General features: G+C 38.6%; 2 protein-coding genes across 2 annotated transcripts; both read left to right on the top strand.

Moving 5' to 3' along the window:
- Positions 1-2,329: 2,329 nt before the first annotated feature.
- Positions 2,330-6,029, top strand: LOC145899332 (uncharacterized). Its single transcript, XM_082988076.1, has 8 exons — positions 2,330-2,469; positions 2,533-2,610; positions 3,054-3,234; positions 3,776-3,896; positions 4,334-4,413; positions 5,208-5,432; positions 5,852-5,885; positions 5,951-6,029. Exons 1-8 carry the CDS (start codon positions 2,374-2,376, stop codon positions 5,955-5,957), a joined length of 822 nt encoding a protein of 273 aa, XP_082844202.1. The 5' UTR covers positions 2,330-2,373; the 3' UTR covers positions 5,958-6,029.
- A 5,236-nt stretch (positions 6,030-11,265) lies between these two features.
- On the top strand, positions 11,266-13,935 carry LOC145897098 (putative aldolase class 2 protein PA3430). The gene is made up of 6 exons (XM_082985271.1): positions 11,266-11,405; positions 11,742-11,854; positions 12,000-12,167; positions 12,677-12,808; positions 12,985-13,091; positions 13,750-13,935. The coding sequence occupies exons 1-6, from the start codon at positions 11,266-11,268 to the stop codon at positions 13,933-13,935; spliced, it is 846 nt and encodes a 281-aa protein (XP_082841397.1).
- Positions 13,936-15,560: the final 1,625 nt, after the last annotated feature.

Raw genomic sequence — 15,560 nt, 5'->3', positions numbered from 1 at the left:
CAAACCCCCAACTAACTCTAAACCTAAATCTAGTCGACTCTAAACGTTTTCCTTGTAATTGCTTTCTACAAATAAACTACAGATATTTGAACACTATTATCGCTCCCGGAGCACTTGCATACGTTAATGAAAACATTAAAGTTGTTCATATCATTTTATCCGTTAAATTGACAATTCGACAAATCGCAAAATGGAAGATGTTCAAACAAGTGTGCTTTTGTCTTTGTTTCCTGTACAAATTCGTTACGTCTCCAACATCTCACTATAGTTTTATATCACCAGTGACGAAGCGGGATTTTTTCATAGTTGGTTACCTCCATAACGTGTTTCTCTACCAAGCCCAGTTCACGATGGATGGAAAGTTTGCGATCCTTGTTGAAATTAGTCTTGTTTTCATGTTCCTCATACTCCCGTTTCTATCGATGGTAAGCAGTGGTGCAAGTAAAAATTTTACCGTAACGATTGATATTTAAACGAAAAATTAAACCATGTGTTTTCGTATACTGTGGGGGTGAGATTTCCGAAATAAGTGAATAAATTTACTAAATTATATTCTTGAGACTCAAACGACGATCAGCACCAGTCCATATGATACTTCTTTTGAAATCTCAGGAAATTGTTTTGTAAAGAATTGTAAAAAAATATTTGTAAAGAAAGATCCGCCGGTCACCGACCTGCACATGCTGACTCCTGCGGTCATTTTTGACATTTTCTCTAACTTTACTAAATTTAAGTTCTTATAACTATTCGTGACGAGTGCAGGCAAGAATTCATTTACAGGAGCGACGTTTTAAATCGTTCTGGGTTGTTGTCACCGCTGATACTAAAACCTGCTAATTATAACCCTAAAGCTCACGTAAAATGATGACTAGAATTTGCAGCTTTGCCTCTATTTTCAGACTTTCTTCTCTACTTGGACTGGACTGCTCGTTTGCGCTACCTCGCGGAAATCAAAATCCATGCGTCTTGAGCGCGACAGAGCGAAACTGATCAAAAACGAGATTGAGATTTGCAAGAGCTTGTTACTCATGGAGTTGGGCTTCTTCGTCACACTGCGTGATGTTTTGTTTACGTTTGTTTAATCATGTAATCAGTTGTGTTGGCTGTTTGCCCCGTAATGTGACTGCGTATATCGGCAATAACAGTACAAATGATATCTGCAATGGCAACGCAAAGTTGCCTTAAAAACACGGGTTGCAATTAAACACTAAACCAACGTATGACAATATTTTACAGTTCCCGGTGCGTTATGGTTGGTGTTGTTCTACTCTGGCCGAGTTTCGTGCGAAGCCAGTGGCATAACTCTGCTGGTTGGCCTTTTCCTCAGTTCTTCAAACAGGTATGTATCTAAAATACGTCCTTGTGTTTGTAACATTTTGCATTACCTGCCCCTTTATTGACATTTTTGCTCAGTAAAATTTTCCATCAATCAATTTACTGCACGTTCGTTGCTGAAATTGACCACTTTGTTGCTTTTAACCAAGTTTTTCTTTTCCAGCCTCGTCAACGTGATCGTGTACAGCTTCAGGGACAAAAACTTCATCGAAATTTCTCGCAAACTTGTCGCTGTCATTCTATGCCGACAAAATTCTTTAAATCTTCGAAAAATCCAACCCCGAAAGCTTCCAAACAGCAGCCGTGCCGAAAACAGGACTGATGTTGCCATGGAAACGAACTTGCAAACATGATTGATTGCTCTCTGATACGCATGTCATGGTTGAGTTACTCACGAGATGGAAGGAGGTCCAAAACACTACATGACCGGTGATTCTCCTCATAAAATCTTTGCTGTGGGACTTTTCCTATTTTGTACACGTATTGCCTCTTGCACCTTGGTCGATTTATTGCAGTTATATGTCTGTATATCACATGTGTGAGTCCACTTTGTTTAGTTTATTTGTAAGGTTTCTTGAATCATGTTTTCCGTGACCAATAAAATAAATTGTTTATACATGTAAGGATATGCCACCGAAAATTGGATTATTGCAACCGCTGAAAGGAAAAGTATTTCCAGTGTTTTCTGATCACCCTGTTGTATAGGTTTTACATTTAAAACAATACCAGCATAACCAGTGGCAGAAAACAGTTATTGTTCTTCACTGTGGAGCTCTATCATTGTATCCATACATCCATTTCGTAAACAGTGGGGTCGACGGATGAGACCGGGAACAGGTGATTTACACACAGAGTAGGCGAGGTGTTTTGCACAGAACATAGCGACGGTAATCTAGGATGTTAATGAGAATTCAAGACACGTCGCTTGGTTTGTTTACTGTTTCCACATATATAAAAGATGGGTGCGTCTCCATACTTATGTGTTGTTAACAGCGCAAGTTGTAACAGTTCTACCAAAAATTCCAACCTGTCTTAAGAATGATGGCTGTTTTAAAGGAATTGATTGTGACCATACTCATCATAGCCCCGCATGCTATGTGTTCGATGGATTCCACATTGGCACGTGTTACAAAAGTAAGTTGGTATTTTATTTTTACTGAATTTCTAACTGTATAATTACTGACTATAATGGTGCAGGTTGACAAGGAATACGTGGACATTGAACTCCAAGTAACCGAAGACGTAACCTGTTCCTTTCACATCTCTATCTACTCGGTAAGTTCTCTGTCTACTCGGTAATTTCTCTTTCTACTCGGTAAGTTCTCTGTCTACTCGGTAAGTTCTCTGTCTACTCGGTAAGTTCTCTATCTACTCGGTAAGTTATGTTAAAACAAACATTGTCAACTCATTTGTATCCATGGCCCTCACATTTTTTTCTCACCAATGAAATTTTAAAAACTTGTTTTCTATGTGGTTTTGGTTGTGACTTAAACAAAATGAAATTCGTCGCCAATTGTATTACTGTTTGGGAAAGGCCTTAGACCAACCCAATAGGTCGCTGAGGTCCATGGACTCCCAGTGGAGAAACTGTATGTTAAACGCATTGCAAGATTTATACAAGTAAAAGTTGTGGTCTTGCTTGCTTTCATTAACTTGTCATTATTTTATATTTATCTTAACCAGTCATAAGTTTCCCATTCGTTGCTTTGTTTCGTCAGAATATATCGTCGAAAACTTTCGCCTCCGCAACCGATAACTTCATCGGAAATAAGAGCGACGGGTTTGTGCAGAGAAGAGTTTGGTTTCATCAAATCCCATCCATGCTGTACCTCGTTGAGGTCGACGCCATGGTGGGAACAGAAGTGGTTGATACATACACGGCAAACTTTACATCTTTAGGTAAATGGTGTAGGTAGAATATGGCGAAAAATCGGAAATCATTTGAGCGGTATTTACGCATATACTGCAAATGTTTTATTGTGACATCATAATTGTGTCTAAATCATGTACCTATAAACTTCTATACAGTTATCGAGACAGGTTCTTGTTCTTTTTCTCATGGATAATGATATGTCTGCCGTACGGTCGCCATCTTGATAAAACCTACAACGCCGACACGTTTCAAAACTAAGAATTTTAATCTTATTTAAAAAAAAACTAACTGAATCCAGTCGCAGAATCCGGCATATGGAAAAAAACAATCATTTCTTTTGGAGAAACTGATGATGCCTTTTTTAGGCGAAATATACTTTCCTCAGTAAACATCCACCGTCTGAGCTGATTGTTTTGTGGAATTTAACAGATAATTATATCGATACGGTGTGCGATCGACAGCCTGCCAGGGGCCTTTGGTTTTTAAATTGATTCATATTTTGTTATTCTTCAATCACTTATGATTTCCTCTGTGAATTATGTGAAATATCGTCTTTATTCTTTTCAGCTTGCAACGACGGAATTCTGTGTTTTGGTCCCAACACCTTTTATTGTGGTTGGAAGGAGTGGTTGTGTGACGGTGAACAGCAATGCGATGATGGAAAAGACGAGGCCTTTTGCGAACATAGGTGATTATATTTTGGAGATAAGAGGTTTGGAATCCGTTACCACTGTTAAAATTATAAGGACTATTGTTCTGGCATGTAGAGCAAGGTCCTTGAGGGAAAAAGACGAGCCTTTCTTTCGACACATGAAATTTTGGTAGAATCTGGCCTTACGATATAAGTCCTTTAGTTTTGAAGCAAATAATGGTGTTTGGGAGCCCCCTTTTGTTATTCCTTGTGCCCTAGACTGACATGGGGTCTGACATGGGGCCCGGAACCGACTTGATCACGCTGTTGTAAGGCCGGATGCAGGGATTGCAAACACATATCAAACCATGAAATCTCAACATGGCAGAGCAATATAAGTGATAAAAATTACTGTTTTTCGTCAATGACAAACTGCCCTGTTTAAGAATTAATATTCGACCTGTGGTAAAAGTTATTGTAAGTTTTCTTTTCAGAAACTCGTCATCCGTCCCGTATGTGATTCCTTATTGTCTTGAAATGGAGCGAAATTTGTGGAATAAAGCTGTAAGAGAAGGTAAAATAACATACTAACTTATGCTTGTTGTGATGTGCAAGTAAATGTTAAGTAACAACGCGGAAAAATTTGAAATGTTTTTCACAAAGGTGGCCACTCACATAGTTTCAAACTTATAATGCATGGTTTTGTTGGGGTTGTCACAAATCTTTCGGCAACTCTTTTACCGAAAAACCGAAAACTCTGATAATGTCGGAAACCGAATTTTACAGATTTAGTACGCACTCAAAAATACTGGATTTGGTTCCGAAGCATTAGTTCAAAAGTATTTGGAATCTTGTGGCCAACTTACGTACAACTATACTTAATGTTCAACTATCAACATATACTAACTCCGGCAACTTAGATGCATTGCATTCAAACAGGCATTTAAATAATTACCGGTGCCCATGTCAATTTAAAACTCTAGTATTAAGATTTCGTCCGACTGTGCTTTATGGTGACCCACCAAACTCCACGTCATAAAGTTATACTTCGAACTGCACCATCCGCCCTGATTCGCGTTCAATTAGTTTTTCATCGCATACCTTGACTATGTCCGAAACACCTGTGTGTTTATACTTAAACTATGTGGCCCGCTATCATTTTTACATACATTTAGGCTTTTATGTTTAACATTAATCACCAATGCGGTGGCTCGATCTATTTGGATAGTTGTGGAACTGTTGTGTTTTGTTTTTTAGTATAAACATCCAATAAAAAAAAGTTTACGTATAACTTTCACGGTTTTGTAAACTTTTGAGACAAACGTAGCCTCAAAAACGAAAGTTAATAATTGACATGCTTTTACCCAGGCATACATACAATGCAAGATTTAGTTTTGTGTGACGAGGTGGGCCAGTTCGAAGGTTTCGGAATCTTCGGCATGAACAATAACCCCGCGACCCTCATGTGTTTTTCAAGTTCTGGAGATGCGCTCGATTCCCACGAGGTGTCGCTGTCGGACGAAATTTTGACCCTGAATCTGTTGACACCGAATGACAATGTGGTGGAAAATTTTAAGACCAGATGCTCTCAATGTAAGTTGTGTGCATTTAAGACTTGCTGCTTAATTGCAAGAGAATCCGGCCCTCAGATAGGCGTTGTCCTTTTCTCTGCGATATCTACTTACTGTGAGCGTTATGTGCATCAATGAAGCAACAAGCACTTGATTGATATCACCACATTTGTTGTAAAAAATTTACTGGCACCAATCAGAGGCTTATTTTTTCATTAATACTCATATCAGTTATAGTACTAGACCTTCTCATTATTTCTAAGACAATCTGTAACTCATTGTCTTTGTATTTGCGACATCAATCTACTGTTAAGTTTCTGTACAAGCCTCTGTTTTTATTTACTGGATAAACAGCGCTGTTAAGTTTACGACAAGTAGATTAAAATTACAGCTATTTTCAAGTAAAAATATCCGTTCATAATATTTTCTCGTGTGTTGCAGTGCGTGGAGAACTTCCACCATATCCAGTAATCACGTAAGATTTTTGCGGTGTCTTTTACCAAGTTGTATACCCCTTCAATAACACTTCGATAATTTTAGATATTAACTGGTGGATATCTGAAAGGGGATGATTCAATATTATGAAGTGTTCATATTATGTGAATAAACAAAATTGTCCTTGAGTATTTTCTCAGTGTTGTTTTCGGGCGTGGGTTTAAGCCAGACATGATTTTCAAAGCACTTAAACATTTTTGTAAGTTGCATATTTTAGTTAATACAACTGTGGTGTCAACACAACGATTTCTGGCATTCGAGTCAAAAAATTATAGTCCACCTTTTAAACGTAGCTTGACATCATCCAGGCAAAGTAGATAAACACGGGATAATGTTTGCTTTCTGAGTTAATGCTGCGCTTGGAGGATAGCCAATAGATACATGGTTGTCAGAAGGTTTTAATTGGGTGATGCGCATATTTTTCACTGATGAAATGTTGCAGAATTTACAAAAACGTTGAAGGAGGTGAACAAGATGGGTAAGAATACGTATGGGCATAGACAGCGTTTTTCACCAGCCTGAAACCTAACTTTCCTTGAACAAAACACTGAAGGTTTTTAAATCGAGAGTTCTGACAGGCGGAAATTTAATATTTTGAAGATAGTTAGGAAAAAGTGGGTTACGCGAACTAAATGGAAGTTCGACATAAGCTTTGTCGTTATGTTGCTGGTCTTGCAGGCAAAACAACTCTGATTGCGTCATATATGAGTCAGGATGTTAAAAATTTATGTCGATTTTATGGTGGGTTTTAAGTTTTTGCAATGTTTTTTAAGTGCTATTTGGGTAAAGCCTGAACTTAATTTGAAATACTGAAAGAAACACGAAATTACATTGATGTCGTAACTAAGGCTTTTCGTAACGAACCATCTGCTACAAATATAAAGCTCCTGTTTCCGCCAAGTATATTGCAATTTGAAATGTTCTGCTTTTCTGGTATAAAATTTACGTGCTGTATTGTTTCGACGTTTCGTCTGCCATTCGGCGAGACTTTATCAAGTATAAATTTTATGCAAGAAGAGCAGTACATTTGTATTACATCTGCTACAAGTTCAACAAGTTAACGTATGAATCTGTTAGTAATGTTTTTCATTACATTGAATACCGTGGTGCTTCCTAAACAAATCAAACCCTAAGTAACAGCCCGTGTCAACAAACACGCCGGTGAAATCTTTGTTTGTTTTATTTCAAGTTGGTATGCGCGCGTATAAAGCCCGGATAAAGAAGCAAACAGAGTTCCAGTCGCCCCTACTTTAAGTCAACAGTTGTGAATCGATGTTAAAATCATCATCGCTAGTCTATCACGAACGCAAACAACTCGATAAAATATTGATTAAGACTCAAACAAACCCAATCTTCACATAATTGTGTTTAATTTTAAACATGTCATCCACGTGATGAGGCATGCCTGATAACTGTATGTGCTGAACAGTCGTTTATAGTGTATGAGATTGCATAGGTGCCGATTGCTCTATTCTGTAGTAGAATTGAATGATACAAAATTGCGAAGGGTTTACTGTAGTTGTACTGGTTGCTGGTGTTACAAATTGAAATGAAACAAATACAAATAAACAAAATGGCTGACGGAAGAACCAGCAACGGATCATTATGTGGAATGCCAGGATTTTGTGCTAAAACTTCCTACAACGCCTGCTCTTCCATTCCCTTGTACAAATGCGACGAGTGCAGGTTTGTTAATGCGTTTCTGCTACGATATTCCTAATCCATTTGCCAATAATATTTTACACTTCTAAATCATATCTTGTCACAGCTTGGAAGGGGCTGGGTTCGTTGTTGCAATCTTGATCATCATCGCACTCTGCATCGTGGTCGGCAACTCCATGGTAATTTCATCAGTGTTTTGTAATGGAAATCGTGGAAAAACAAAGCTTGGATTCGTCAAAGCTTCACTGGCTGTGGCAGATTTGATTAACGGTGAGCAGAATCGGTGTGTTACTGTTGTTTCATTCCAAGAAAACAAGTTTAGTTTGAAAAGTATTATGAGGCGTACACGGCATAATTCCAGGATGTTGAAATTGCATCGACTAACTATTGACTTACTCCAAATCACACTAACTTAAACCGACATTTAGCGGCTAATTCCAAGATTTTAGTGGGATAACTCTTTATAATTTTCTTCCAATTGATGAATGTTTGTGCCATGACTGGAAAGAACTAGGAGACAGGATCACGTTGTTATAATCTAGGTTACAAGCTAGTGTTTCGTGCGCTAGGCCAACATTGCAGTCTGTAGTTAAGATCTCAACTTTTTGAATCGGTAAACTGTTGTTTATTTATTGTTTAAAGGTTTTCACCTTTTCTGCGTTGTGATTCCAAACATAATGTGGACCTTAAGTGTAAACCCACAACAGCTCGATTCGGCGCAAATCTTTCCGAAAAACCTACCCTCCGCTGTGGCTGGCTCGTTTTTTTTCGGTCTCACATACGTGGCTTCGATCGACCATCTCAGTCTCCTCGCTGTTCATCGCTGGATCGCCATCAAGTGGCCGTTTTGGTGGAGGGCAAAAAATAGTTTGGGCACTTTAATATGGCTTGCCCTTATATGGATCGCCTCGATTGCGACGTGTCTAATTCCAAGTGAGTTAAAATCCTTGCAATGAAAAATGTTCTTTTTGTTGATTACGAGCACGTAGATATTATGTTTGGTGACAGCAAACATTTGGATACATTTTTCTTCCACAAAAAATGTCATGGTTGATAAACCGTTACTTCTTATTTTATTTTGTTTTCAGTTTTATGCCAGGATATTTTCATAATTAGTTACATGGCCAACTTCTTTTTGTTTGTGTACAATTTTTCAAGCGATGAGAAGTATGTGAAAACAATTGAAGTTTGTATCATGTTCCTGTTCGTCGTCGTGCCGTTTATCATAATGGTAAGTTAGGTGTTTACCTTCCAAAATAACTTTTTCAGGTCAAAACTTAAAGAAACAAGAAGGGTTATCATACATTAATATACTTTGCAGCAACAGCAACACAATATTAAACAATTTTCCCTTTGAAATCGCTATAAAGCATGATGACACTTTAAATTAGAACAAAACAAATACAGTTTTTGAACTTGGTCTCTGACCTAGCCATATCCAAAGTACCTATTTTACTTTCAGACCATTTTCTCAACTTGGACAGGCGTGATCGTTTGCGTCACCTCGCGGAAATCAAAATCCATGCGTCTTGAACGCGACAGAGCGAAGCTGATCCAAAACGAGATTGCGGTTTGCAAGAGCTTGCTGCTCATGGTGCTCGGTTTTGTCTTCACACTACGTACGTTTACAACGCCTGTTGTAGTCACGTAGCTCAAATCACCATGGTGTTGTGTATCATGGCTTTCACATGAAAACATACCGAAAACAAACGATTTTATAACTCATTACCTCATTTACTTGTAATAAAGCACAGCTTCACAACCGTAAGTAAATGCACCTCAAGAAGACGGTAAACATAAAAAAGTCATATAAAAGATAAAAACTGATTTATGTAATTGGCTGCACATTCTTTTCTCGCGTAACTTAGACACGCCAATATCACGGTTTTAAGACATCTAACAAAAGTATACATTGACCTCAAACTGACCTGCTTGAACTTACTTTACACGAGAGTGTTTTTCATATTATGTTGCATGCAGTTATCAGGGCAAACAAGGAAAAAGGTAAACTTTACATCTGTCGTGTTCACGTAGCTGAGCTGTCTGTATACCAGAGCGGTCCAATTGCATGCGTAACGTACAATGTTATTTAATGTATTTACAATATCCAATGCCATGCAGTTCCAGGTACAATTTGGTTGGTGTTATTCTCCACTGGCCAGATATCATGTGAAGACAGTAGCGTTCCTCTTCTGGTTGGTCTTATACTCTGTTCTTCAAACAGGTGACATAATTGCTATATATCTGTGGTTTTAAGGTATTACAGGGTGTACGTTACATTGCATCAGGTTCTACGCGCACCATTTTTGCTACCAAATGGTAAAAAGCTTATGCTCGATTTCTATATGGCGTTTGTTACGGCACATGGACAGGGTTACTCACTGCATACATGAAAGAGTAAACACGCTGATTTTGCTTAGGTTTAGTTGCATGATTTTAGGTAATGGTTCTAATAAGATGTAGCAATTTGTTTGATTTTATATTTTTAACTGCAAACTTTGCTTGCTTAAATATAGGAAGCCTACAAAATATGCACAATATGGTAACACTTGGACTGTTTGCAAAAAGGAATGTGTTCCCATGAATGGGATGCGATGGTTTTCTTGCAGCGTCGGCAATTTCAACATTGCTTTGTTTGCAAAGTGATAATTGAATTCAAACACCTTGAATTCAGTGTTTGTTATGTAGTTATTATTTATTAAAAAAAAAACATTTTCCAGCCTCGTCAACGTGATCGTGTACAGCTTCAGGGACGACAACTTCATTGAAATTTCTCGCAAACTTGTCGCTGTCATTCTGTGCAAAACTTCTTCAGTTCTTCGGAAAAGAGAAACCCGCAAACTTCCAAACAACAACAGCCACGCCGAAAACAAGACTGACGATGGTGCGGAAACTCGATTGCGGAAATGATTTCCTTCCAGAAATAAGAAGTTTTCTTCGTACGTTCGACGTAGCGTGCTTTGCCCATTCGTTGATTCAAACGAATGTTTTTACGCCATAATACTGGTAAATGAACGGTGCAAAAAATGTCCTGTGAGATTCTGTGCAACAAACAGATGTAAATGATTTTTGATTATTGTATATTTTGGCGGTTTTGACCATTCCTGTGCGTCATTGCCATCCACCATAAGGTTGTGCCCAGGAAAAGTCGAAAGTGTTGGATTAATGGCGATGCTTTCCTGTTGAAACTGATACAGCGAAAACTGTTTTGGTAAGAGAAGCTTTGGTACTCATGAATGTTGTTTGGAAAGCGATTGTTTCTTAAATATATGTTCAGGTTGAAGGCCTTCAAGTCCCAATGCAGATTCAGGATTTTTTTAAAATTATATTTATCGTAGCAAGCTTTCTACATAACTCGTGGCTCCGCAAGCCGCATGTTTGATGGCAAAAAGTGGTGGATTAAGTACAGGTTTGGGCGGGCCCAGGTTTCTGTCGTTAAACATGTTGACAACTGGTGCCACAAACGTAAGATTGAAATTTTGGGGTTAATTGAATCGAATACTCACTGACTGTCGGTATAATCCCACTTGGCACACACCTTTAGTTTGGCAGTGTACACATACAGAAAGAGATGTATCCATGACAGGTTCCAAGGCAGCCCTCTGTGTTTCTTGCAATTTTGCATTTGGAGTAACTATAATGATACCCGTGCAGGAGAAAAAAGGAAAAGGCGCCTATTCCGCTACAAGTAGATAAACATGGGGAACTGCTTACGTAGCAAAACACAACATAAAGCTCCATACATTATAAGATGCCACACCCACAAGCGACCTGACGAGCTACCAAGTAACTGGGATGCAAGGCGGGATCTTGCCACAGCATGCCGCGGATTGTATTAGTAAGATAGTCATACATAAGCATGAGCCTATATTTGCTTCCAGTTACATAATCAAGGCCGAATTTTTGTCATACTCTCTGCAACTTGGTCATTTTTCAATAAATTGACATAAATTCATCTTACTTTTCACGCTTTGAAAATGGAATAATGTACATTGGTAGTAATATAAAGCGAATATAGAATGGAAACAGTGTTTTTGAAATAACTGGGTATAAAAATTAAAAAGGTTTTGAGACCTGTCATCGAACCAGCAGTGGCTCTCTCTGCAGCTCACTGTAATCATTCTTCATTTCCAGAATAAAGTATTGCAATTAAATTTTTTATGCATTTTTACAGTTACGGGATTGGAATGAACGATGCCATGTTCAACCACGCAATCGCAGTTGCGAAGAAAAAGGACGGCTCTGATTTCTGTTACATCATGGTCAAGTTCGGCGAACTTTGGAAAGGTTTGTTTATCTTCAATTGTAGTCTCACCTGATTTTAATACGGAAAAATCACCATCAGAAAATATCGTTCATCACATCACTAGTGTGCTGTCAGGCATAAAAAAGCTCTTTTTTAACTTGATCAGTGATTTAATATTTTTAACAGATGTCACTCCCGACTCGATCGTGGAGTTTGATCCATCGCAAGGCGAGAAAGCTTACGAAGACCTGAACATGCCGGACACCCCAATACAAATTATAACTGCACTTCAGAAACACCGACCTGATTGCATTGCAATCTTCCACTGCCACCCAACCAACGCACTCAGCTTAAGTGAGTTTCTTGCGTAATGCAAACCGACATAAATATCAGAATATCAAAACGTGCAGTTTGCTTGGTATTTTGGGAGCACGCAGCACCTCTATTTTATTGTATCCTAGTTAAACTTGGAGTACGGTATCAAGTACGCAAATATCAATGTGTCTTGTTGTGTCGATTTCCATCACATTAACCTTTGTTAGAATTCATTTCCACCTTAGGGTCACCGGTAAGTAATGCTTTATGGAGGAAACAAATTGCCGTTATGATATAACCTTAAATACACTTAGTATTAGATAGAAAGGCTGATTGTTGCATTTATGGTGGTCGCTCATTGATTTACCTCCACTGGATGCCACAATATATCTTTATAAAGTCCACAGGGGTGCCGTAAACCACATATTGTTGTATGTGTAGCGTCCAATGTCTAAAAAACACTGCCATGCTCATTCGCACCAAACTTCGTAATAGCTGATTTTATCATAAAACTTCATGTCGGGATTGCAAACAATATGTTTTCTAAGGCTGCACCAAAAACGCCAAGTTGGAAAACCTGAATATGAGTTTCATGGAACTTTGTCAGGATATCGCGTATTACCCGAGCAAGATTGAGAACTGGGATATTCTGTACGACGACTGGTTTACCTGGATTGGCCGTGAGTATAATCTTAAATAGGCGAGAATATTGATGGAAAAGACCATTTTCTGAGTTATTTATATTTAAAAGGGAATATTGTGCGGGGCAGTGTATTGGCAAAAATGCACCACGCAATAGAAAAATCAATAATTCATCATAAACATTTGTACCCAATTGTAATATTTTTCTACCAAGAAAAACACATCCTCTGGCTTATGAACCACGGGGTGACAACAATTGGCCACTCGATAGCGCAAGCGAGCGAGAAGATGATTGCGATGGAACAAGCGGCTACAGTACAGGTGAAACCCCGATGTCCACGACATTTACGTAACGACGTTTTTTTAGCAAAATAACGTTGTTGAAAAAGCAAAGGACAGCACAGCTTTAAAGCAGGTTAATGCAGGACAATGATTGCCACAAGCTGTTCGCTACTTGTGTCCTAGAGCAGTGATTCCCAACCTTTTTGGTTTGCGTTACGCAACTTGCGTACCATTTGGAGGTAAAACAGTTTCTTTGCGCACCACCTAGTTGAGTGTAACCTACAGGGGATAAAGTAACAAAAGTTTTGAGCGATTTTTTTAATTCGAACTTTGTCTGCAAAATACGGGAAGGTGTTCGCGTACCTCCTGGAATGCCGTCGCGTACCACCGGATATATTTGTTTCCGCACAAATGATATTGGCGCATTTCGTTCCGCCGTTCTTCTTATTGCTAAGATTTGTCCTTAGTTCAACCTTGCGTTATTTCTTGTAATATTTGACACAAACACCTCTGAAATATATCGCACAGTTTCTCAGGTTAAGTCCAGGCAAATTTAAACAAAAAAATGCAATATTCGAGTATTTTTATGGCAAAAAATTTGAGTAGCGAAGAAAAAAACTGAAACGTTTAAAGAAGCACCAACTACCCTTGTGCCTTGCTTCTTAATGACATACATGTGCATCTGTTTCGCTACAAGGTTCGAGCAATGAGCACAGGAAGACGGTTGAAGCCACTTTCATCCGGTCGAGTTCAGCAGCTGATCGAGCTCCTTATAGATTCCTACCCCGACCATGCCCCGGCTCATTTGGAGTCTCAGCGTCCTCTGCTGCCTCTCCGCTTCCGGAACTCGACGGCATATGTCCCCCCTTCTCCAAGCAAGTGAGTCACCGATGTTGGAACGACCACCGAGGTCGGTTGGATCGACCCCAAAGTTTTCACATAATGTCAATCGGAGTCGCTTTATTAACCACTTGCTATAAATGCTTTACAAAGTTCAACCACATATAGGAGTGATTGTTCTATTATTTTAGTACCCAGTTTTATCAGGACACAGTGCATTCGGCCGAAGTTCAATTGTTTATACGTTGGTATAAACTGCACGCGTGCAAATAGTTTCGTTAGAATTATACATTGAAACATAAATTACTTTGAAACAGTGCTTGGCACAAGTTCCCGTATCCTCTATATCAAATTATGTCAACTTTTCATCATTTGTTGTCCGTTTCATGCAACTTCCTATTTATCTCGTCCCATATATTGCTGTTCTCATGTAAATGCGTTATAGTCTATTAGCGCTGTTAAACATTCACGTGTTCAAGTTCATTCCATGAATAAAACAAAATTGTTGCTGTACTTCTTGTTGCGAGTCTGTGGTTATAAGGTTTAATTGTAAACTAGTTACGGTTAAGTTGCTTTGAAAAAGTTTGTTTGTAACTTTCGTATAACCTTACAACATTCCTTGTTTACATAAGAATGTGGTGTGAGGTGTTATTATTCATTCAGTAATGAGTTTGTGGGGTGTTTTTATTATGAATTGGAAGAGTTACTCTTTGTTTGCAACGCAGAATTTCCAGCTAACAGAAAATGTAAGTGAATACATGAAATGGTACTTAAATGTAGGTGGGCATCAACACGTTTTAGTTTTGCGAATTCTTTTACTTTTAAAATATAAAATTCGAATTCTTTCAATATTTTATTCAAATTCGATCATTTAAAATCGTTTCCATCTCTTTTACATTTGCACATGAACTTGGCTCGCTGACGACTTGCTCGTTATCTCGCTTATTGTTTTGGAACTCGCAACGCGCGCTACTTCTCGCAACGCGCGTCGCAATTAACTGTTTGTATCTGCTCAATCTTTGTTCTAGCCCCATATGTTGTGTTTCTATTAACACATAAACAGATCAGACTTGACCAAGAGAAAGAGATGACCTTTGGTTTCAGGTCTCATAAGACTTAGACCCCGGTAGTTAAGACCTGCTAAAAACAGACCTCAAATCATCATTGCCCCCTTTATTTTTCGAGGTCAAGGGATCTGTTTACATAAACAAGCATAGAGCCAATAATATAAATTCTGTGAGCTACATACAAATGGCCACTGTTTCAGTCTTCGGCCATGGAAGCCTCACAAAAACTTTCATTCCGCCCGACACATTCCTGCAACTTGGTGTAAAGATCTTGTCGGCTAAACGTTATCTATATATTTGTTACTTGTACAAGTAGACAGTGAGTGACTTGCTTGATAGCCATATATATTGCTTCGGCAGAAATTGCGAGAAAATGTTGGTTATAATATGACCCTATCAACGCAAACGTTGGAACATTGATGGGGTAGTCGTAACTTTGCCATTAAATGCCAATAAAGCAATTTAGCTTATAGGACCGAATTAATCCACCATTGGCCATAAATTGCGGTAAAACATGTTCACCTTTCGACGAGAGAGCGACTAAGTTCATTTTGGTTTCTGCGCTCATTTGCGCAACGCAAACAACGTTAAAGCTGCAGTC

This window comes from Ascidia mentula, chromosome 4 (genome assembly GCF_947561715.1).
Source record: "Ascidia mentula chromosome 4, kaAscMent1.1, whole genome shotgun sequence".
Taxonomy (NCBI): domain Eukaryota; kingdom Metazoa; phylum Chordata; class Ascidiacea; order Phlebobranchia; family Ascidiidae; genus Ascidia; species Ascidia mentula.
This window is presented reverse-complemented; position numbering and strand designations above follow the sequence as displayed.